The sequence below is a fragment of the Heterodontus francisci genome, chromosome 23 (genome assembly GCF_036365525.1).
Source record: "Heterodontus francisci isolate sHetFra1 chromosome 23, sHetFra1.hap1, whole genome shotgun sequence".
In the NCBI taxonomy this organism is placed as follows: domain Eukaryota; kingdom Metazoa; phylum Chordata; class Chondrichthyes; order Heterodontiformes; family Heterodontidae; genus Heterodontus; species Heterodontus francisci.
Genome location: NC_090393.1, coordinates 31,457,373 through 31,483,086, shown reverse-complemented (window position 1 = coordinate 31,483,086; position 25,714 = coordinate 31,457,373). Strand labels below are relative to the sequence as shown.

Genomic DNA, 25,714 nt, shown 5'->3' with positions numbered 1-25,714 from the left:
TCAACACACCGTTAACATATCTTTGCTCCATGACCTTCTGGTCAGCTATTCTGTGATTCTGTGACCTTGTCCTATTTACACCTCCTTTGTTATCTCTTGCCCCACCCCCATTTTACTTTCTTATAACCTTTTACATTTCTAGTATTTGCCAGTACTGAAGAAGGGTCACTGACCTGAAACATTAACTCTGCTTCCCTTTCCACAGATGCTGCCAGACCTACTTAATGATAGTGAATTGTGCCCAAAAATACATTCAGTTAAAATTGCAAGTAATTGTGTGTAACATTGAATGTATAAGTTTCCTTTCATTCATTACTAAAAGAAAAGTGGGGTGTATGATGACATTTCTACCCTGTAAAGTGATTCTTAAATTGGAAACTTTTGCAGGAAGTCCGAGGACTTCGAGAAGAATGTGGACAGGAGGAAACTAGATACCATTACATCAACTGCTTGAAAAGGGTAACTGCCCATATGGATAAATCCCTATAAATTAACATTTATTTTAGAAGTTCTGGAAAAAAACTTGCAGATATATAAATTGTCTTCTATTGAACAGATTACTGAAAGGCAGATACAACGGGCTGCTAATGAAATGAAGCTATATGTTTCTGCAGATCCGCAGGAAAGAAGAAAAGCCATAAGGTAAATTTACAGATTCTAAAATGTGTTTTTGTACATATATTTTAACAATTTTTGTCTGTTTTTATGTAGTTACCCACATATGTAGTTTTATGTAGTTGAACTATGGGTCAGTTTCTTTTTATTCACTGGTCAAAACCTGGCTCACTATTGATGAATTCTTCCTCTTGGAAGCTGCCCTGCGTAGCTACATATCCATTGCGTTTCCTGCCCAAACCACCATGGATGGCAGTAGCAGCATGTCTCTCGAGGTCCTGTTTCAATGTGTTCTTTTACTCCTATGTCACGTATTGCTTGTTTGAACACCTCACCTTTCCATCTTTTGTTTAAAGTTCTTATTCTCTACTTCACTCACTCAAACCTCCTGGCAGCTGCAACTTTCTCACGGCAATCTTTTTCCAGCTGTTCTACGTAGCCTGTGCACTAACTTACCATTAGGAATGCCATGGAGATCCATTAATGAATAGTAGCTGCAATATTGTTTCTGTATTAGTGTTAAAATTTACATTACTGGTTATCAAATCCTGTGGTATTCTAGCTGGAGCGTTCATGACAAAAGCCTTGTTCAAATCTTGGTACAGCATGCATCTTGTACTTTATGACAAGACCTCAGTGCTTTGTGCAACTGTCTTGAAATTTGGATTATCCCATCTTATCCTTGCTGCATTTGGGCAAAAATAGATTTATTTTATTTTCAAGGTATTTTTCTTCTGGCAAACTACTGGCATTAGTTTAATGCATTATATCAGAGGGTTTTAGAGCACCTGTTTTTCCAGTAATTCTCCACGTTGTGAATTCATAATATGTTGTGGAGGAAGATGATATCTCTGTTAGAGAAAAACATTTTTTAAAAATCAACTGCTTAGTAGCCAGGTCAAAGTACACTAATAAAAGACTTGGAATGGGTGAGAATAGGGTGCAAGCTGTGTTCGTTGGAGGAGAGGAACTATGAGAGGCAGTAAAAGAAACTTCCCAAAAATAAGGGATCGTCCTTTGCTCACTGTAGTGAAAATACATATTTTAAATCAGTAGTGCCGAATGGTTCCTACTTGTGAGCCTGTAAGAACCCCAAATAACAGATCTGCACTTCAAGTAAAAATGCTTGTTGTAGAGTCATTTATGGTACAGAAGGAGGCCGTTGGGCCCATCGAGTCCATACCTGCTGTCCATGGTCAGTCCCACTGCCCGCTCAATCCCCGTAGCCCTGCAAGTCTATTTCTCTCCGGTGGCCATCCAACTTCCTCTTGAAGTCATTGATTGTCTCTGCTTCCATCACCCTTGTGGGCAACGAGTTTCAGGTCAGTACCACCCGCTGTGTAAAAAAAGTGCTTTCTCCTATTCCCCCTGCAACTTTTGCCCAAAACTTTCAATCTGTGTCCCCTAGTCCAAGTAATATTAGTTAATGGGAACTATCTTATCTAAGCTTGTTATAATCTTGTACACTTCTGTTAAATATCCCCTCAATCTCCTTTGTTCGAAGGAGAACAGACCTAGATTTTCCAACCTATCCTTATAACTAAAATCCTTCATCCCTGGAACCATTCTGATAGATCTCCTCTGCACCCTCTCAAGGACCCTCACATCCTTCCTGAAGTGTGATGAACAGAATTGAATGCAATACTCCAGTAGGGGCCTAACCAGGGCTTTATAAAGGTTCAGCATACCCTCCCTGCTTTTGTACTCAATGCCTCTATTTATGAAGCCCAAGATCCCATATGCTTTACTAACCATTCTCTCTATATGTCCTGCCACCTTCACAGATCTACACACATGCACCCCCAGGTCCCTCTGTTCCAGCACACTCTTTTGAACTGTGCCATTAAGTATATATTGTCTCTCCCTATTCCTCTGCCAAAATGCATCACCTCACACTTGTCACTATTAAATTCCATCTTCCACCTCTCTGCCCATTCTGCTAGTCTATCCATGTCTTGTTGCAGGCAGTTCATATCATCCTCACTGTTTGCCGCACCTCCAAGTTTGGTGTCATTACCAAATTTTGAGATTCTACTCTGTATTCCAAGATCCAAGTCATTTATCTATATCAAAAAAGCAATGGTCCCAGCACTGACCCTTGGGGAACACCACTGTCTACCATCCTCCAATCTGAAAAGCAACCATTTCCTATGACTTGCTGTTTTCTACCTTTACCTTCTATGGTTAATATGGTTGCTCATTTAAAAAGATAATTCTCCAGGGAATATCTTACAAAACATTTTGGCTTCCAAGATAAACTATATTGCTTTCTGATAAAGAAGAAAACATTTTAAATCTGTCAGTGTGAACAATTTGAATTATATGGTGCGCTTTGATGCTCTGGAGAAGTCATCCAGCACTGAAATTGTTTTCCAGACTTCAGAAAAAAAGGTTCATGCAATTCCTGCAGTAATAATTGTCCAGCTCATGTAGGTCTGCTACTCAGCTATTCTAAGATGAATTACTGCTCCTATATTGTAATGTTGTTATGCAACTGTTTGAATTCTGGTCGACTAATTAGCAAAAACAATACAATGGGTATGAATTCAGTAATTATTTTATATCTTTTAGGGAGCAATACAATCGAAATATCCTTGAGCAAGAAAATCTGGGAAAGGTGAGTGTCTTTCTGTATAATAGGCTATGTAAAGAGTGATATTGTACTTTATGAAAATCTATATTAGCGAACTCATTGCCTTCTGGCAGAAAATGAAGGATCCAGCCAGCTGTCCAGAAGTTCTGGCACAGTGATACCAGAAAGAAAGCTTTGTAGCTGCTGTCATCGGTAACTAATCTCTTGAGAAGAGGCAACATCAGAAGTTGTGAATTCAAGCACGAATTGTAGCAGCAGGGCAGGCATCTCACTTACAGCAACAGCACATTCGCTTTTAAATAGTTGGAAAAGAAACTTGTGCAGTAACGGTAAATAACTGGAGTTGTAAGTTGCGTATTAACTTAATAAATTTTAAAATCTGCTGTCCTTTGATCAGGATTTAAGAATGCTCATTTGTAGCAAGCAGCTAGACTGAGCTGCATTTGTTTAGGGTGGCATGTGATTATTCCCAGATGGCTTTGATGCTGACGCAGATTCACATACTTTTGGACCTGGGACTAAGGTTTCTTCGATATCTTGCTTATTTTACTTTTCCCATGTATGGTTCGGAGCGAGATTATTTGACTTGCCTAAAATAATCTGGCTGTCCACTGAGAATCTAAAATTGTGATCAGTATAGATGAGAGTTTCTTTAATATTAAAATGGGAAGATAATCTTGCATTAATCACACCCAAATTCTGTTTAGGAATTTTTAGCTTCGCACTAATTCTATCAACTGATTGGTGCTGCAGTTCCGTATTTAAAGCCTTTGGGTGGGAGTTAGATGCTATGCTACATGTACTACTGGGTCAAAATAGTGTAGTTTAAAGATTTTAAGATTTTAGGTTTTAAGATTTAAAAGTGTCCTGGGATAACTTTCCTCTTTATCCCCCAGATGGTCTTGCTGAGATCAGGGACTCACCTTGTGGGTGCAGGCATGCATTCTATTGCTCCATATTCAACACATTGTGCTGTGCAACATCAGCAATGCTTATTGTAGCAGTTGAACCACAGAAAACAAACTTTGTTTATTTGTAACCTATACCTCATAATGAAACTGGGTATATGTTAAGCAAAATTTATCATTCAATAGTCTAATGCTTCATTATGCAGCACATCCTGAGTTTACCCGAAAGAACGAATATGTTGCACCAATTTATCTGGATTTTTAACTCCTGCTGTTAGGGCTACATGTCACCTGTGATATAACTGGAATTGAAATTAAGCTTTTTTAAACTTTAAAAGTTAAAGTGGCTCACTGAGGTACCATTCAATTACAATCCATCAGCTCTTTTCTGCCGTTGGAAATCTCACCAGCATGTGGAGACCAGTAAGTATTGTTCTGCATGTATTCTAGTAACCACATTCCAGTATTCTGCCTTGCCATTCAACAGCAATTTGATTGGACAATAAAATGATGGCTATCTACTCATATCACTGTAATAATCAAGGCTGACATTACAGTGTAGTACTGAGGGAGTGCTGCACTGTTGGACATGCTATCTTTTGGATGAAAAGTTACATGTGGCCCTGTCTGCCCCTCAGATGGATGTAAAAGATCCCATGGTACTATTTTGAGGAAGAGCAAGGGAGTTATCCCCAGTGTCCTAGCCAATACTTATCCCTCAATCGGCATCACAAAAGAGGTTATCTGGTCATTATCACATTGCTGATGTAGGAGCTTGCTATGCACAAATTGGCTGTTGTGTTTCCTACGTTAGAAAATGTACTTCAAAAGTACTACTTTGGCTATAAAGCACTTTGGGACATCCTGTGCTCGTGAAAGGTGCTATGTAATTGCAAACCTTTTTATTCTTTTTCTTTGTCAAACATGCCAGCGCATGTTTGCTGCAATATAAATTAAAGTTACATTCTTGCAGTACATTTGGGGACGATTTGGATTTCTAAAACTGAGTCAGAGTATTCTTTTGTCTAGGTTTTCTATATTTGCTGTAATATTTATAATTGGCTTATGGTCTAGTTTTTTATCTTTATGAATAAATAGGAAAAAGTCAGTGGATAATGTCACTTGTTTTCCAAGACGATTCAGCAATTAGAAGCACTTAGATCAGACATTAATTTATTTTCTAGGGGAAAAGTTAATATTTATGCAAGAACCTAAAGAAATATTTACCTTTAATCAAAAAAGTTAAAAAAAAAAACTTTTTTTTGCTTATAAAGGCAAAATATGTTAGTGCTGGAAAATGCACCACTTTTGCCTTTCAGGAGCCCAGTGTTGGCATGAAATCATGTCAAGTATAGTTCAGTCAATTGCAGTTTAAAGCTCCATCAGCAATGCAACTTAGCCCCAACCTCAAAAAGATCATTCCGTACTGCACAAGTAATATTTACATTTCCAACAGCAACTATCCCTCTGACCTCTTACAGTGAGAGTTCTATGTGCTAATGTGCTGCCTACACTAATTTTATGCAAGGTCTCTACAGTCACCAAAGAGAGGATACTTTTGTCCCATTTTGTGAGCCATCTTTGAACCCCATTTCCAGAGATTTTAAAAACTAGTAAACTAAGTAAAAGTGTAAGCTTATATGTTTTGTTGGGCCCAGTGACCTTTTGTGCTGTCTTATTCCGAGAGAAATTTTTTTCCTGATACTTCTCGCTTTGAAAAATATTTTCCTGGAAGAAATATTGTTAACCAAAAGAACTGTGTATGGTGTATTTTTCCAAATGTGCATTCACAGAAATGGTTTGGTGACAATGGCTCCATTCTCACTAGCATACCTCTGTGGAGGTCAAAATTAAATAGGTATGTGTTCAATTCCTGGTACACCAGGATGTATCTGCTTCCTTCAGGGAAGTTCATGCAGTGCCTTACAATTTGGGATTAGCCTCATGAGTAAGATGAATTTGAGGCCATTGAGATCTTAAATATAAGTAATTTCAGTGAAAAGGCAAGGAAATAGAATTCAGTTGAAATGTAAGATCAGCATAGCCACAATGGAATTGAATATCTAGGTCAATATGTTTATAAATGAAGGGCAGGATTTTTGAAGGCCGATGGGGACAGGACTGAAGGTGTGCAGGCCTAGAATTTCACGCTGCCAGCCAGTGTGCCAATTTGCGACACCGTCCCGCCTCCAAACGATTTTCAGGAAGGCTGGATCGGGGCAGAATGCTCCCTACCTGCAAGTGGGTGGCCAATTGAGGTAATTAAGGGACCTATTAAGGCCCCTCTCCCATGCCAACTGGAATTTTCCAGTAGGTAGGAGAGGTTTCCCTCCACGATCACGGTATGGCAGATGTGGCCAATTTTAAATCAATTTTTTTTTTAACCTGGTCTTTAGAGGGCACCTCTCTGCAGACATCGGCAGTTCCCACCTCAGACGATGGGGCTCCAGACGTGTCATTGCTGGAGGGCCTCCTATTGCCCCTCCAGCCATGGGAGCCTGACCCCCCTCCCTGTCCTTGATCTGGCCACTAATTGGTAGCTCGCCAAAAATCATGTCATGTGACTATTCTGGACATTGGCGCAAGGTCGGGGCCCGCATTTGATCTTGACGTCTGGATCCCGACGTCTGGATCATGACCCCAAACGGAAAATCCAGCCCAAAGTGTCAATTGCAATTCAATTGATAAACAAGTCTATTTGGATAATTTTATTTGTGTTAATTTAGAGAATTTCACTAGGTCTCTATACAGAATGTATAAACCTTCAACAAAAAACAGATTGAAAATTTCCTTCGCAACTACATAGACACCAGATTTGTTTCACAGTAACTTAGGTGAGGGGAAATGGCGGTTAAATGCCAATACCAAAAATCTGCTCTCCAAGTTGCGCCATTCCACTATTAGCTTTGGGAAAACGGTGTCTGATTATCTGCTTCACCATTAAATGGCATGAAGTAGTTGTATTTATAGAGCCATAGAGTCAAATTAAACTCACCACAGAAAATGTAGTGCCATTATAAGTGCAAGTACCCTTTTAACGATGGGATAACTGTTAATCACTGCCAATTAACCTCTTTGGCACCAAAAAGTAACTATTAAAAATATGAAGTTTCCCTCCTCCAGGGATTAATTGTTGGAGGTTTAAAAAAATGTCAATTTAATTTTCCTTTCTGTGTTTTTCTCTTTCTCTTAGTCCAATCTATCTTCCCCTTCATTACTCTTTCTGTTCCTGATTTGACACTGAATTCACCCACTCTAGTTTTCAGTTTCTTCTCCATTGTTTCTCTGTTTAATTCACAATCCTTCAATTTGATTGATGAGATACAGTTGCTTATCCCATTCATACCTATCATAACCTCTGCATCACCAACTCGTTCTTTCACACTAAACCCTGTCATCAGGTTTCATGGAGGCACCCAAGATCGCGTCGTTGGCACCAGCTAGACCTCATTGTCACAAGGCGAGCCGCCTTAAACAGTGTTCAAATCACACGCAGCTTCCACAGTGCGGACTGCGACACTGACCACTCCCTGGTGTGCAGCAAGGTTAGACTCAGACCAAAGAAGTTGCATCATTCCAAGCAGAAGGGCCACCCGCGCATCAACACGAGCAGAATTTCTCACCCACAGCTGTTACAAAAATTTCTAAATTCACTTGTAAAAGCCCTTCAAAACACTCCCACAGGGGATGCTGAGACCAAGTGGGCCCACATCAGAGACGCCATCTATGAGTCAGCTTTGACCACCTACGGCAAAAGTGCGAAGAGAAATGCAGACTGGTTTCAATCTCATAATGAAGAGCTGGAACCTGTTATAGCCGTTAAGCGCATTGCATTGTTGAACTACAAGAAAGCCCCCAGCGATTTAACATCCGTAGCACTTAAAGCAGCCAGAAGCACTGCACAAAGAACAGCCAGGCGCTGCGCAAACGACTGCTGGCAACACCTATGCAATCATATTCAGCTGGCCTCAGCCACCGGAAACATCAGAGGAATGTATGATGGCATTAAGAGAGCTCTTGGGCCAACCATCAAGAAGATCACCCCCCTCAAATCTAAATCAGGGGACATAATCACTGACCAACACAAACATTGGACCACTGGGTTGAGCACTACCTAGATCTGTACTCCAGGGAGAATGTTGTCACTGAGACCGCCCTCAATGCAGCCCAGCCTCTACCAGTCATGGATGAGCTGGACATACAGCCAACCAAATCGGAACTCAGTGATGCCGTTGATTCTCCAGCCAGCGGAAAAGCCTCTGGGAAGGACAGCATTACCCCTGAAATAATCAAGAGTGCCAAGCCTGCTATACTCTCAGCACTACATGAACGGCTATGCCTGTGCTGGGACGAGGGAGCAGTACCTCAGGACATGCGTGATGCCAATATCATCACCCTTTATAAAAACAAAGGTGACCGCGGTGACTGCAACAACTACCGTGGAATCTCCCTGCTCAGCATAGTGGGGAAAGTCTTTGCTCGAGTCGCTCTGAACAGGCTCCAGAAGCTGGCCGAGCGCGTCTACCCTGAGGCACAGTGTGGCTTTCATGCAGAGAGATCGACTGTTGACATGCTGTTCTCTCTTCGTCGGATACAGGAGAAATGCCGTGAACAACAGATGCCCCTCTACATTGCTTTCATTGATCTCACCAAAGCCTTTGACCTCGTCAGCAGATGTCATCTCTTCAGACTACTAGAAAAGATTGGATGCCCACCAAAGCTACTAAGTATCATCACCTCATTCCATGACAATATGAAAGGCACAATTCGACATGGTGGCTCCTCATCAGAGCCCTTTCCTATCCTGAGTGGCGTGAAACAGGGCTGTGTTCTCGCACCCACACTTTTTGGGATTTTCTTCTCCCTGCTGCTTTCACATGCGTTCAAGTCCTCTGAAGAAGGAATTTTCCTCCACACAAGATCAGGGGGCAGGTTGTTCAACCTTGCCCGTCTAAGAGCGAAGTCCAAAGTATGGAAAGTCCTCATCAGGGAACTCCTCTTTGCTGACGATGCTGCTTTAACATCTCACACTGAAGAGTGCCTGCAGAGTCTCATCGACAGGTTTGCGGCTGCCTGCAATGAATTTGGCCTAACCATCAGCCTCAAGAAAACGAACCTCATGGGGCAGGATGTCAGAAATGCTCCATCCATCAATATTGGCGACCACGCTCTGGAAGTGGTTCAAGAGTTCACCTACCTAGGCTCAACTATCACCAGTAACCTGTCTCTAGATGCAGAAATCAACAAGCGCATGGGAAAGGCTTCCACTGCTATGTCCAGACTGGCCAAGAGAGTGTGGGAAAATGGCGCACTGACACGGAACACAAAAGTCCGAGTGTATCAAAAGCCTGTGTCCTCAGTACCTTGCTCTATGGCAGCGAGGCCTGGACAACGTATGTCAGCCAAGAGCGACGTCTCAATTCATTCCATCTTCGCAGCCTCCAGAGAATACTTGGCATCAGGTGGCAGGACCCTATCTCCAACACAGAAGTCCTCGAGGCAGCCAACATCTCCAGCTTGTACACACTACTGAGTCAGCGGCGTTTAAGATGGCTTGGCCATGTGAGCCGCATGGAAGATGGCAGGATCCCCAAAGACACATTGTACAGCGAGCTCGCCACTGGTATCAGACCCACCGGCCGTCCATGTCTCCGCTTTAAAGACGTCTACAAACGCGACGTGAAATCATGTGACATTGATCACAAGTCGTGGGAGTCAGTTGCCAGCATTCGCCAGAGCTGGCGGGCAGCCATAAAACGGGGCTAAAATGTGGTGAGTCAAAGAGACTTAGTAGTTGGCAGGAAAAAAGACAGAAGCGCAAGGGGAGAGCCAACTGTGCAACAGCCCCGACAAACAAATTTCTCTGCAGCACCTGTGGAAGAGCCTGTCACTCTAGAATTGGCCTTTGTAGCCACTCCAGGCGCTGCTTCACAAACCACTGACCACCTCCAGGTGTGTATCCATTGTCTCTTGAGATAAGGAGGCCAAAGAGACAGTTGCTTATCCCATTCACTCAGGTCCCAGATACCTGTTTTGCTTGCCTAAAATCAGCCTTTTCCATTCCTTTGCCTAAAATCAGCCTTTTCCATTCCTTTGCATGCTGATATAATGACAATAACACAAATGCCATTTGAAAAAGCACTGTGTTTATGGTCCATACTAAGATATAGATTGATAAGAAAAACTCAATATACCAACTTTGGAATCCATGCAGCTGGGCAATTTCTTTTCAGTTGTTAAATATTTAAAAACTTTTTAAACTATCTTCTTCACTTCCCAGATTGTATATCCTGGACTCTAGGCAGTAGATCACTTAAAGATTTAACAGATTTTCTGATAAAACTGTTTATAAGATGTGCAGATAAGTTTAGCAATAACTTCCTGACAAAAATAATTTGTTGCATGTTCTAGTGAGTCTTGGGAAATATGTTTGGCAGCTGTTAATCAGAACCAAGAATTGCAAGAATGCATCCTGTATTCTCACAGATATCTCCACTCAATAGTACAGTCAGAAAAGATGAAAGCTATTCTCAGAGCTTAGCAGTGTCGGCACTAACTGGTGTTGGGACTTCCCATAGTTTTGGCACGCAGTATTCTGCAAAGGCAAACCACATCCATAATTAATATCTGTAGTACGTGCGACTTAGCTGAAAATGATTTACATAGTGCTAAAGTGGATACTAGTTATGGACATAGTTATCCCTTCTTATCCTAGTTAGTTGTACATTTGAACCACATTAGGATAGATGATCCATTTCATCTGTTCTAAAGGAGCCGTGACAGATTTGAAATTAATTTCTAATTTCAAATAAATCGACTGCTTTTAAATTTTTCAAACATGGTGAAATTCAGAAAGTTTACATTTGAAAAAGAAAGAAAATTACATATTAAGTGCCAACTTGAAAGTCAAAAGGTGAGGAATGTTAAAATTAGGGAGTGGCAGCTATTATCAACACCAAGGGCTTCCCATCTGATGCATATTATGAATTGTATGGAGTTAGAACATCCTCTATAATACCTACCTTAACTTAAATTTCAGAGAAACATATATTGCAGCAGCTGGCATTTACACGGCACCATTTAATGGAAGCAAACATCATGAGGGGTGAGGGAAACGGAAGCAGTGCCGAAGAGGCTTGATCAAAGATGTGGGTTTTAAGGAGGGTCTTGAAGGAGAGAAAAGTGGAAAGGCAGAGTGGTTTAGGGAGAAAATCCCTAATAGTGATGGGAAGTAAAGGCCTGCACAGGTCGGGAAAAAGAACCGGGCCTGACCCGGCCCGCGTTCCTCCGATTTTGCCCTGAGCCGAGCCCAACCATCCCTTTACTTACCTTCTGACTCGGAACCTCCAGGAAGCTGCAGCGCATGCGTGATGACGTCATTGTGACGTCACTCGATTACTGCGTAGACTCTGTTTAGTCCCGGACTCCCAGCTCAGATAAGTTTTATAATTTCAATACCTACCGGCAGAGCACTTACCGTGTGTGTCCGGTCCGGCCAGACTCGAGCCCAAAAGCCGGACCCAAAAGAGGGGCTGACCCGAACCCGACACGTGTCATCTGGTCCCGTCAGGTTCGGATCGGGTAGCAGGCCTTAACTGGGAAGGGGACAGACAGTGGGCAGATGCAAGAGTCAGAGGAATTAGAAAAGTTTTGTTTTTATGGCTGTGGGATAGGGGTGGTAATCTTGCAAAATATTGGAGACAGAATCTTGTATTATGAATTTTTTGGTCTATTTTCTCTTTTTGCCTCCTCTTCTCCTGAAAACAGTGACACATGTAAGTGTATAGTTCTGCAGCCACCAGCATTTATCTGGTACATCCTCTAAGTCGTCACTTTTCAGATATGAGCCTTGATTATATCAAGAGGCTATTTTACTGTGGGGCTAGACTCCAGGAGGGGCACTGGAAAATGATAAACAGAAACTGGGCTTGATTTTTTTTAACACCTCTTCCAGAGAAGCCCTGAAGACAGTTGTAGTTCCCTGACTAAGAGCTGCAAATGCAGCAAAAACCAAAGAATAAAGCTGAGACCTCCTGGTATCTGTAGCTCAGTACCAACAATCCCCTTTTATTTAGTAATCCATCTGCTACTAATTCCATTCGCCTGGGAGGATATTGACCATTAGAAAGATAAGAACCCCAGAGAAGAAACATGTTTGAGTGTCAACATTATAAAACAATGAGATGAGTTTAAGTTGAACTGTGGCTACTGAACACAACTTCTGTTTTCCTTTTGGTACACCAGGAAAATGGTGCATAATGAGACACCCACAGCTATCAGCACAACTCTCCTTGTTTTAAAATTGTGCTGTGACATTAGTCCTGTTAGAGGTATTGTCAGGATGGTGGCTAGAATCTGGGTGTTGCCTATGGTGATATTTCTCAGTACACAAATCTGGGTCTAGGGCACCATCAGACATGTGGATTTTGTGACATTTAGACTGAAGTGTGCATTCAGTAGCAGAAATATTAAGGGAATGCCCAAGTACATCTGTGGGGAAAAAATAGGTTGGTTGGAGTGAAGTATTGCTAATGATGAATGATTTCAAAAGGATAACGGATTGGCACGTGAAGGAAATAAACTTGCAGGTCTAAGGGAAACGGGACTGACTGGATTGCCCCACAGAGATGGAGACAGAGACAGACAAGGAGGCATGGACTCAATAGGCTGAATGACCACTTCATGTGCCATTATGACGCTTGATCACAAAGCTGATGTTAATTTATGCTGCAGATGTCATGAATTTCATTTGAATTTAAGGGGGCACAGAACAAATGTTACTTGTCCAAATTTGCTGTTTATTAGAGTCTTTACTGGATTCATTCAAGTGAATGGTTACTGTTGGACAGGGTTTAAAGACTTGGGACTTACCCAGATTTTATTTTACTGAGGAAACTTATCAGTTGTCAAGGAGGGAAATTTCATTCATCTAAGATGAATTTCAATCTATTCCCACAGATAAAAAGAAAGTTATTTATCTCATTGAAGTATTCCATCCCCAAGTAGCTAACTTTGGAGTATTCTATAGCAGTTATCAAAAACACAGTTCAAAGTAGGGATAATTAGATTTTTTATTGGGGCTTTATTTGGGCAGATTAGAAATTATACCACACTACAATGCATTTGAGCAATGGCAGCAAATGAATAGCTCAGTTATAATGGACGGTTACTGTAAGGTGTAACTTCAGAACCAGGCTAATAGTGTAAAATCAGGGCAACCTGTTTCCTGGCCAGAAAATTGGGATGGAAGCCATTTCCACCTCAAAATTTATCCATCCAAATTTTTAAATGCAATCTGGTCCTTCCCACAAGCTGTACACCAAGTCCCTTTGCAGCTAATTTAAATGTATTTCACTGAAAGTTAGTGACACTGCTGCCCGGAATCTCCTAGATTTATGCTCATAATGCACTAGTGGGTAAGTTAGAATGAGAAATATAATGTGTAGCTGTTTCCAGAATCAGCTGAGACTGCTGGATGTGAAAAATATTTGAACTGAAGTGTGTGAAGAGTTTAAGTAATAATTACTGCAGACAGGATTGTCTTTTTGGGGTGTGTTTCTTTTGTTGCAGTGAGCATTGACAACATTGGTCTTGCATCTGTTTCTCACCCCCCCAAGGCAGCCAATCAGGAGATTTTGTTTCCAGGCTCCCATCAATAGTGAGACTTTTTTTTATTCTTCCATGGGATGTGAGTGTCGCTGGAAAGGTCAGTATTTCTTGCTCATCCCTAATCGCTGTTGTGAAGGTGGTGAACCGCGTTCTTGAACCGCTGCAGTCCATCTGCTGTAGGTACACTAACCGTGCTGTTAGGAAGCTGTTAGGTTTAGACCCAGTGACAGTGAAGAAACAAAGATATATTTCCAAGTCAGGATAGTGTGCGGCTGGGAGGGGAACTTGCAGGTGGTGGTGCTCCCATGTGTCTGCAGCCCTTGTCCTTCTAGGTGGTGGCGGTCATGGGTGTGGAAAGTGCTGTCAAAGGAGGCTTGGCAAGTTGCTGCAATGCATCAGAAGTGGAGGGAGTGAATGTTTAAGGTGGTAGATAGGGTGCTGATCAAATGGGCTGCTTTGTCCTGGATAGTGTTGAGCTTCTTAAGCTGCACTCATCCAGGCAAGTGGAGAGTATTCCATCACACTGCTGACTTGTGCCTTGTAGATGGTGGACAGGCTTTGGGGAGTCAGGAGGTGAGTTACTCGCCACAGAATTCCCAGCCTGCTCTGAACTGTTGTAGCAACAGTATTTATATGGTTCGTCCAGTTCAGTTTCTGGTCGATGGTAACCCCCAGGGTGGTGGGGGAATTCAGTGATGGTAATGCCAAGGGAAGATGGTTAGATTCTCTCTTGTTGGAGATGGTCATTGCCTGGCACTTGTATGGCAGGAATGTTACTTGCCACTTAACAGATCAAGCCTGAATGTTGTCTCGGTCTTGTTGCACGAGGACATGGACTGCTTCAGTATCTGAGGAGTCGCGAATGGTACTAACCACTCTGTAGTCATCAGCAAACATCCCCACTTCTCACCTCATGACAGAGGGAAGGTCATTGATGAAGCAGCTGAAGATGGTTGGGCCTAGGACACTACCCTGAGGAACTCCTGCAGCGATGTCCTGGAGCTCAGATGATTGACCTCCAACAACCACAACCGTCTTCCTTTGTGTTGGGTATGACTCCAACTAATGGAGAGTTTTCCCCTTGATTTCCATTGGCTTCAATTTTGCTAGGTCTCCTTGATGCCAAATGCTACTTGATGTCAAGGGCAGTTACTCTCGCCTCACCTCTTGAATTCAGCTCTTCGTCTTTGTTTGGACCAAGGCTGTAATGAGGTCTGGAGCCCTGGTGGAACTCAAACTAAGCATCAGTGAGCAGGTTATTGCTGCGTAAGTGCTGCTTGATAGCACTGCCGACAACACCTTCCATCCCTTTGCTGATGATCAAGAGTAGACTGACGGGGCAGTAATTGGTTGGATTGGATTTGTCCTGCATTTTGTGGACAGGACATACCTGGGCAATTTTCCACATTGCCAGTGTTGTAACTGTCCTGGAACAGCTAGGCAAGGGGTGCAGCTAGTTCTCAAGCACAAGACTTGTGCTATTGGGATGTTGTCAGGGCCTGTAGCCTTTGCTGTATTTTGTTTCTTAATATCACATGGAGTGAATTGAATTGGTTTAAGACTGGCATCGGTGATGCTGAGGAGCTCAGGAGGAGGCCAAGAGGAATCATCCATTCAGCACTTCTGGCTGAAGATAGTTGCAAATGTTTTATAAGAACATAAGAAATAGGAGCAGGAGTAGGCTATTCAGCACCTGAAGCCTGTGCCGCCATCATAGAGTCATAGAGAGATACAGCACTGAAACAGGCTCTTCGGCCCACCGAGTCTGTGCCGACCATCAACCACCCATTTATACTAATCCTACATTAATACCATATTTCCTACCATATCCCCACCTGTCCCTATATTTCCCTACCACCTACCTATACTAGGGGCAATTTATAATGGCCAATTTACCTATCAACCTGCAAGTCTTCGGCTGTGGGAGGAAAACGGAGCACCCGGCGGAAACGCACGCGGTCACAGGGAGAACTTGCAAACTCCACACAGGCAGTACCCAGAACTGAACCCGGGATAATTTCAGGGTCACCATTAGACCAGCTTTTAATTCCAGATTTATTAACCCACCATCTGCTGTGGTGGGCTTCGAACCCATGTCCCGAGAGCATTAGTCTGGGCTCTGGATTACTAGTCCAGTGACATTACCACTATGCCACCACCTCCCTATGGCTGATCTGATCGTGGCTTCAAGTCCACTTTCCTGCCCCATAACCTTTGACTTCCTTGTAGATCAAAGTGTGTCTAATTCAGCCTTGAATATATTAAATGACCCAGCCTCCACTGATGTCTGGGGTAGAGAATTCAAAAGATTAACAACCCTCTGAGAGAGAAAATTCCTCCTAATCTCTGTCTCAAATGGGAGACCCCTTATTCTGAAACTGTGCCCCCAGTTCCAGATTCCTCCGTGAGGTGAAACATCTACCCTGCCAAGCCCCTTGAGAATCTTGCATTTCAAGTAGATCACCTCTCATTCTTCTCACTCCAATGAGTATAGGCCCAACCTTCATCCCAAGAATCAACCCAGTGAACCTTCTCTGAACTGCCTCCAATGCAAGTATATCCCTCTTTAAATAAGGTGACCAAAACTGTAGGCAATACACTAGGTGTGGTCTCACCAACATCCTATACGGTTCTACAGTTATACTCCATCCCCTTTTCAATAAAGGGCAACATTCCATTTGCCTTCCTAATTACTTGCTATATCTGCATGCTAACTTTGTGATTCATGTATGAGGACACCCTTTGTACCACAGCATCGTCATCTCTCTCTATTTAAATGTTCTGCTTTTCTATACTTACTACCAAAGTGGATAACCTAACATTTTCCCACATTATATGCCATCTGCCAAATTTTTGTCCACTCAGTTGACCTATCTATTTCCCTTTGAAGACTCTTTGTAACACAACTTGCTTTCCCACTATCTTTGTATCATCAGCAAGTTTGGCTACAATAAACTCTGTCCCTTCACCCCATCTATTAATATAGATCATAAATAGTTGAGGCCCCAGCACTGATCCCTATAGCACCCCACTAGTTACAGTTTGCCAACCTAAAAATGACCCATTTGTCCCAACTCTCTGTTTCCTGTTAGTTAGTCAATCCTCTATCCATTCTTATAGGTTACCCCCAACACCATGAGCTCTTATCTAGTGCAGTAACCTTTTATGTGGCACCTTATCGCATGCCTTTTGGAAATCCAAATACGTTTGCCGGTTCCCCTTAATCCACACTGGTTGTTACATCCTCGAAGAACTCTAATAAATTTGATAAACACCATTTTCCTTTCATAAAACCATGCTGACTCTACTTGATTGTATTAAGATTTTCTAAATGTTCTGCTACTACTTCCTTAATAATGGATTGCAGCATTTTCCCAATGACAGACATTAGGCTAACTGGCCTTTAGTTTCCTACTTTCTGTCTCCCTCCTTTCTTAAAAAAGTGCGTTACATTTGTGGTTTTCGAATCTGCTGGAACCTTTCCAGAATCTAGGGAATTTTGGAAGATTACAACCAATGCATCCACTATCTCTGCAGCTACTTCTTTTAAGACCCTAGGATGCAGGGCATCAGGTCCAGGGTACTTGTCAGCCTTTAGTCCCATTAGTTTTCCGAGTACTTTTTATCTAGTGCTAGTGATTGTTTCAAGTTTCTTCCTCCCTTTTGCCCCTTGATTTTCTACTATTCTTGGGATGTTTTTAGTGTCTTTTAGTGTGATATTAGATACAAAATACTTGTTCAGAGTATTTCCTTGTTTCCCATTGTTGATTCCCCAGTCTCATCCTCTAAGGGAAAAACGTTTTCTTTAGCTACTTTTCTTCCTTCGTAAGAACTTCCACAAGTATGTACAATCTGTTTTTATATTGATTGCTAGTTTACTTGTAAATTTAATTTTTTCCCTATTTTAGTCATCCTTTGCTGGTTTGTAAAATGTTCTCAATCTTCTGGCCTACCACTAATCTTCACAGCATTGTACACTTATTCTTTCAATTTGATACCATCCTTGACTTCCTTAGTTAGCCAAGGGTGGTTCATTCTACTTGTAGAGTCTTTCTTTCTCAATGGAATATATCTTTGTTGAGAGTTATGAAATATCTCCTTAAATGTCTGCCACTGATTGTCTACTGTCTTACCTTTTATCCTATTTTCCTAGTGCACTTGAGCCAACTCTATCTTCATACCTTTATATTGCCTTTATTTAAATTTAAAACACTAGTTTCAGACCCAAATTTCTCACCATCAAATTGAATGTTAAATTCTATCATGTTATGATCACTGTTCCCTAGAGGATCCTTAAGTATGAGATTATTAATTAATCCTGTCTCATAACACATTACCAGGGTTTCTTGGTTGCTTCCTCAAAGTATTGTTCTCAGAAACTGTCCCTAATGCAACTCTATAAACTCATCCTCCAGGTTACCTTTGCCAATTTGGTTTGTCCAATCTATACGAAGATTACAATTCCCCGCGATTATTGCAGTACTTTTCTTACAAGCCCCCATTATTTCTTGATTTATACTCTGTCCTTTTCTTTCTTTCTTTTGGGCCTCCTTATCTCGAGAGACAATGGATACGCGCCTGGAGGTGGTCAGTGGTTTGTGAAGCAGTGCCTGGAGTGGCTATAAAGGCCAATTCTGGAGTGACAGGCTCTTCCACAGGTGCTGCAGAGAAATTTGTTTGTCGGGGCTGTTGCACAGTTGGCTCTCCCCTTGCGCCTCTGTCTTTTTTCCTGCCAACTACTAAGTCTCTTTGACTCGCCACAATTTAGCCCTGTCTTTATGGCTGCCCGCCAGCTCTGGCGAATGCTGGCAACTGACTCCCACGACTTGTGATCAATGTCACACGATTCCATGTCGGGTTTGCAGACGTCTTTATAGCGGAGACATGGACGGCCGGTGGGTCTGATACCAGTGGCGAGCTCGCTGTACAATGTGTCTTTGGGGATCCTGCCATCTTCCATGCGGCTCACATGGCCAAGCCATCTCAAGCGCCGCTGACTCAGTAGTGTGTATAAGCTGGGGGTGTTGGCCGCTTCAAGGACTTCTGTGTTGGAGATATAGTCCTGCCACCTGATGCCAAGTATTCTCCGAAGGCAGCGAAGATGGAATGAATTGAGACGTCGCTCTTGGCTGGCATACGTTGTCCAGGCCTCGCTGCCGTAGAGCAAGGTACTGAGGACACAGGCCTGATACACTCGGACTTTTGTGTTCCGTGTCAGTGCGCCATTTTCCCACACTCTCTTGGCCAGTCTGGACATAGCAGTGGAAGCCTTACCCATGCGCTTACCCATATTCTGTCCTACAGTGTAGCTATAAATAACTCCCACCAGTGACTTCTTTCCCTTGCTATTTCTTATCTTCACCCAAACTGATTCTACATCTTGATCTTCCAAGCCAAGATCATTTCTCACTACTGTATTAATCTCATCCTTTATTAACAGAGCTACCCCACCTCCTTTTCCTTTCTTCCTATCCTTTTGAAATGTTAGATACCCTTGCATATTCAGTTCCCAGCCTTGGTCACCTTGCAACCACATCTCTGCAATAGCTATCAGATCATACCTATTTATTTCCATTTGTGCCATCAATTCACCTATCTTCTTACGAGTGCTGTGTGCGTGCGGATAAAAAGCCTTTAATTCTGTCTTTTTACCATTTTTCCATACTTTGACCCACTCATGTTTGTACGCTCCATCCCTTCCTGTCACACCCTGGTTATCATTATCCATATCGCTACCCTGCACTATTGCCTTGTTCTTTCTCCTTAGCTTTCTAAATTTCCCCCCGCCTGAACCCTCCCCACACCACCCCCCGCCACTACCGCCACTATTTAGTTTAAAGCCCTCTCTACAGCCCTAGTTATTTGATTCCCCAGGTCACTGGTGCCAGCGTCCATGCATTGAAACACATTTCTCCCACGCCAGTCTTTGAGCCACGCATTCAATTCTCTGATCTTGTTTGCCCTATGCCAATTTGCTCATGGCTCAGGTAGTAATCCAGAAATTATGACCTTTGTGGTTCTGCTTTTTAATTTAGGCCCTAGCTGCTCAGACTCCCTTAGCAGAGCTTCTTTCTTAGTCCTGCCTATGTTGATGGTACCCACATGCGCCATGACAACTGGATCCTTCCCCTCCCACTCCAATTTCCTTAAACCTGGCACCAGGCAGGCAACACACCCTTTGGGACTCACACTCCTGGCTGCAGAGAACAGTATCCGGCCTTCTAACTAAAATGCCCCCTACTATTACCACATTCTTTTTTACACCCCCAACTTGAATAGCCCCCTGTACCATGAAAGAGGAGCAACAGGAAAGATTGGGAGAAGGAGTTTGAGGCAGTATTAATGGTGAATGCACCCCAGAAGAAATGAATACTTTAGAGGAGAGCTGTACAAAAAGAGTGCACTTCACAAAGAAGCAGCAGGACAGCCGTACAAGCCACTACATCAGGATCTGCAGTCAGTCATCTGCCCACACTGCTCTATTTGTGGCTGTTAGGTGATGAGCATACACAGCTTTTATGGTACTGCATCATTCCAGGCATCCACAGGGGATCTCTAATATCAGTACAGGCATGTGTTCAATAGGTGAGTGACACGCTTTTCAGAAGAGCTGGGGAATGCATTCAGTTTGGCATTACACCAAGCAAGCAGCATAAAAGGACATCCAGTTTTATGTGGTTGCTCCCAAGGCCCAGGATGCATAGATGCCATCCATTTTGATTTTGTAGCCACACAGTTAATCCCTTTACTTTCTCAACAGAAAGGGCTTCCACTTATGGAACTTGGATTATATTTGACAACAATGATCCTGCATATATAGGCAAGATTTTCTAGCAGTTGCAAAATGAATTCATTCTTTGGAATTCAACTCGCCCTGAATTATGTCAACAGATGGCTTGTGGGTGACAAGGTGTACCCTTTGCTCCCAAGGATAATGACTGTGCTGAGAGCTGAAAAATCAACAGGATTGCTGCAACAAAGTACTAATCTCCACTATAGTGATCATCAAAAGGAGTATCAGGGTCTTAAAGGGGCATTTTAATGGCCATAACAGGTCATGAGGGGCTCTGCAGTATGCTCCAGCTCATGTTTCCTGCATTGTTAAAGCCTGCTATGTTCAGTACAGCACTGTCATACAAAAAGGCTTGGATTTGGACATCGCAAGATAGTCCTTGCTGCTTTAGAGGCTGATGTACTTGAAGGAGAGTATCAGGGTGACAGTCACTTAGAAGATTTCTCAGTGACTGCTGCAAGGATATCAGAGCACTGACATTTCCCTTCTGTTTAACACAGTCACTGAATAGTCCACATACTATTTTTATGCTTTCATATCAGATTCAGTCAGAAACTCATCCAGCTCCTTCTTTAATGCTTTCAGCAAATCCATTTTCACTGCACAAGCCAGCAACTTGTTCAAAAGGTTAATGGCTCTCTGAAAAGCAAATCCTCTTCACATAAGAACCTAAGAAATGGGAGCCGGAGTAGGTCATTCAGCCCTTCGAGCCTGCTCTGCCATTCAATGAGATCATGGCTGATCTTCTACCTCAACTCCACTTCCTGCACTATTTCCAATATCCCTTAATTCCCTTGCTACCCAAAAATCTGTCAGCCTATGTGTTGAATAGACTCAGCGACTGAGCATCCACCATTTACTGGGCTAGAGAATTCCAAAGATTGACAACCCTTTGAGTGAAGAAATTTCTCCTCCTCTTAGTCCTAATTGGCCGACCCCTTATTCTGAGACTGACCCCTGGTTCTAGATTCCCCAGCCAGGAGTAGCATCCTCTCAGCATCTACCATGTCAAGTCCCTTAAGAATTTTGTATGTGTCAATTAGATCACCTCTCTCTATCTAAGCTGGATCTTTGTTTACCTAACTTGTATATATGTTATAAAAACAAGAAATACTGGAAATACTCAGCAGGTCTGGCAGCATCGGTGGAGAGAGAAGCAGAGTTAACGTTTCAGGTCAGTGACCCTTCTTCAGAACTGGCAAATATTAGAAATGTCAAAGGTTATAAGCAAGTAAAGCGGGGGTGGGGCAAGAGATAACAAAAGAGAAGGTATAGATAGGACAAGGTCACAGAATAGCTAACCAGAAGTTCGTAGAGCAAACACAAACAATATGTTAATGGTGTGTTGAAAGACAAAGCATTAGTACAGATAGGGTGTTAACGGACTGAGAATTGAACAGCCCAAGTTCTTTGGGCCTCCTTATCTCGAGAGACAATGGATATGCGCCTGGAGGTGGTCAGTGGTTTGTGAAGCAGCGCCTGGAGTGGCTATAAAGGCCAATTCTGGAGTGACAGGCTCTTCCACAGGTGCTGCAGAGAAATTTGTTTGTCGGGGCTGTTGCACAGTTGGCTCTCCCCTTGCGCCTCTGTCTTTTTTCCTGCCAACTACTAAGTCTCTTCGACTCGCTACAATTTAGCCCTGTCTTTATGGCTGCCCGCCAGCTCTGGCGAATGCTGGCAACTGACTCCCACGACTTGTGATCAATGTCACACGATTTCATGTCGGGTTTGCAGACGTCTTTATAGCGGAGACATGGACGGCCGGTGGGTCTGATACCAGTGGCGAGCTCGCTGTACAATGTGTCTTTGGGGATCCTGCCATCTTCCATGCGGCTCACATGGCCAAGCCATCTCAAGCGCCGCTGACTCAGTAGTGTGTATAAGCTGGGGGTGTTGGCCGCTTCAAGGACTTCTGTGTTGGAGATATAGTCCTGCCACCTGATGCCAAGTATTCTCCGAAGGCAGCGAAGATGGAATGAATTGAGACGTCGCTCTTGGCTGGCATACGTTGTCCAGGCCTCGCTGCCGTAGAGCAAGGTACTGAGGACACAGGCCTGATACACTCGGACTTTTGTGTTCCGTGTCAGTGCGCCATTTTCCCACACTCTCTTGGCCAGTCTGGACATAGCAGTGGAAGCCTTACCCATGCGCTTGTTGATTTCTGCATCTAGAGACAGGTTACTGGTGATAGTTGAGCCTAGGTAGGTGAACTCTTGAACCACTTCCAGAGCGTGGTCGCCAATATTGATGGATGGAGCATTTCTGACGTCCTGCCCCATGATGTTCGTTTTCTTGAGGCTGATGGTTAGGCCAAATTCATTGCAGGCAGACGCAAACCTGTCGATGAGACTCTGCAGGCACTCTTCAGTGTGAGATGTTAAAGCAGCATCGTCAGCAAAGAGGAGTTCTCTGATGAGGACTTTCCGTACTTTGGACTTCGCTCTTAGACGGGCAAGGTTGAACAACCTGCCCCCTGATCTTGTGTGGAGGAAAATTCCTTCTTCAGAGGATTTTGAAGTACAAGCATGGAAAAAAAAGTGGGTAAGCAAACTGAACAAACTAAGATGAAATAAAATAAAATAAACGCAAAAAATATACATAAATAAAAAAGGAAAAAGAAAAAAAAACTAAAAATAAAAGTAAAATGGGGAGCCCGTCATGCTCTGAAATTATTGAACTCAATGTTCAATCCGGCAGGCTGTAGTGTGCCTAATCAGTAAATGAGATGCTGTTCCTTGAGCTTGTGTTGATGTTCACTGGAATACTGCAGCAATCCTAGGATATAGATGTGAGCATGAGCGCAGGGGGGTGTTTTGAAATGGCAAGCAACCGGAAGCTCAGGGTCCTGCTTGCGGACTGAACGGAGGTGTTCCGCAAAGCAGTCACCCAGTCTGCGTTTGGTCTCCTCAGTGTAGAGGAGACTACATTGTGAGCAGCGAATACAGTATACTACATTGAATGAAGTGCAAGTAAATCACTACTTCACCTGAAAGGAGTCTTTGGGGCCTGGGATAGTGAGGAGAGAGGAGGTAAATGGGCAGGTATTACACCTCCTGCGATTGCAGGGGAAGGTGCCATGGGAAGGAGACGAGGTGGTGAGGGTAATGGAGGAGTGGAGCAGGGTGTCACGGAGGGAACGATCCCTTCGGAATGCTGACGGGAAGGGAGGGGAAGTTGCGTTTGGTAGTGGCATCACGCTGGAGGTGGCGGAAATGGCGGAGGATGATCCTTTGGATATGGAGGCTGATGGGGTGGAAAGTGAGGACAAGGGGAACCCTGTTGCGGTTCTGGGAGGGAGGGGATATGTATATATGTTTCCTGGTTCTCAACTTACCTAATTAAAATAGTGTATCTTGGCATCAGGTGGCAGGACCACATCTCCAACACAGAAGTCCTCGAGGCTGCCAACATCCCCAGGTTATACATACTACTGAGTCAGCGGTGCTTGAGATGGCTTGGCCATGTGAGCCGCATGGAAGATGGCAGGATCCCCAAGGACACATTGTACAGCGAGCTCGCCACTGGTCTCAGACCTACCGGCCGTCCATATCTCCGCTTTAAAGACGTCTGCAAACACGACATGAAGTCCTGTAATATTGATCACAAGTCGTGGGAGTCAGTTGCCAGCGATCGCCAGAGCTGGCGGGCAGCCGTAAAGGCGGGGCTAAAATGTGGCGAGTTGAAGAGACTTAGCAGTTGGCAGGAAAAAAGACAGAAGCGCAAGGGGAGAGCCAACTGTGTAACAGCCCCGGCAACCAATTTTATCTGCAGCACCTGTGGAAGAGTCTGTCACTCTAGTATTGGCCTTTATAGCCACTCCAGGCACTGATCCACAAACCACTGACCATCTCCAGGCGCTTACCCATTGTCTCCCGAGACAAGGAGGCCAAAGAAGAAGAAGAAAAAAGAAGGATCTACATGGACACAATCTATTCTCTGATTGGCAGGATGTGACGACGGAGTCCCACAGGAGTCTGTGCTGGGGCGTCAACTTTTTGCAATTTATATCAATGACTTAGATGAGGGGAGCGATGACATGGTAGCTAACTTGGCAGATGACACAAAAATAGATAGGAAAGTATTTTGTGAAGAGGACATAGGAGATTGCAGACCGATATAGATACGTTGAGTGAGTGGGCAAAAATCTGGCAGATGGAGTATAATGTGGGAAAATGTGAAGTTGTTCACTTCGGCAGGAAGAATAAAAAAGCGGAGTATTACTTAAATGGAAAACGACTGCAGAATTCCGAGGTGCATTTGATCTTGGTGTTCTTGTGCATGTGCCACAAAAAGTTAGTATGCAGGTACAGCAAGTAATAAAGAAGGCTAATGGAATGCTATCCTTTATTATGAGAGGAATTGAAAATAAAAGTAAGGATGTTATGCTTCCGTTGTACAGGGCATTGATGAGACCACATCTTGAATACTGTGTGCAGTTTTGGTCTCCTTATTTAAGGATGTAAATGCGTTAGAGGCGGTTCAGAGGAGGTTTACTAGATTGATACCTGGAATGAGCGGGTTGTCTTATGAGGAAAGGTTGGACAGACTGGGCTTGTTTTCACTGAAGAGTGAGGGGAGACTTGATTGAAGTTAATAAGATCCTGAACGGTCTTGACAAGGTGGATGTGGAAAGGATGTTTCCTCTTGTGGGTGAGTCCAGACTAGGGGGCACTGTTTTAAAATTAGGGGCTGCCCTTTTAGGACAGAGATGAGGAGAATTTGTATTTTTTTAAAAGACAAGCTGCCAGGAAAGTCATCCTTTCAACTTAAGATGATCATCTAGTTTGCTACACTGTATCCTACATTGCAAAGGACTTTGAGGAGAGAGACAAAATGTCTGCTAAGTCCCCAGTAAGAACCAAGACCCAGGAAGTTTAAAGGAATTGCCTGTTCTCTCAGCAAGAAGAAGAAATACGGCTAAATGCTGTGTCTGAATCACTGAATGACTGTCATGTGACAAGCCCCTCTCCATCTGTGGTTTCAAGCTGGTGTTTTGTCTGCAGCAAAGAAGAAGCAACTGGACTCTGACATGAACAGACCCTAAGTGGGGGTCTCTCTGAAAGCTTTTAAATCCTGCCAGTTGACTGACCACCTTTGCATACTCAGGTTACAATCAGAAACCCCATTGGAGGAAATCATCCGCATTGCTATCTCCAAGAGACTCACCAAATTAGTCATCTACCTTTTCATATCAAA

At 43.3% G+C, this 25,714-nt stretch overlaps 1 protein-coding gene across 1 annotated transcript in view; it reads left to right on the top strand.

Annotated features, from left to right (window-relative positions):
* The window catches only part of ift81 (intraflagellar transport 81 homolog), a 118,936-nt gene that overhangs the window by 71,600 nt on the left and 21,622 nt on the right, over positions 1-25,714 (top strand). Inside the window, exons 16-18 of the mRNA XM_068054986.1 lie at positions 388-459; positions 557-642; positions 3,187-3,232. Coding sequence (XP_067911087.1) covers positions 388-459; positions 557-642; positions 3,187-3,232 — 204 coding nt within the window. The remainder of the gene's footprint in view (positions 1-387; positions 460-556; positions 643-3,186; positions 3,233-25,714) is intronic.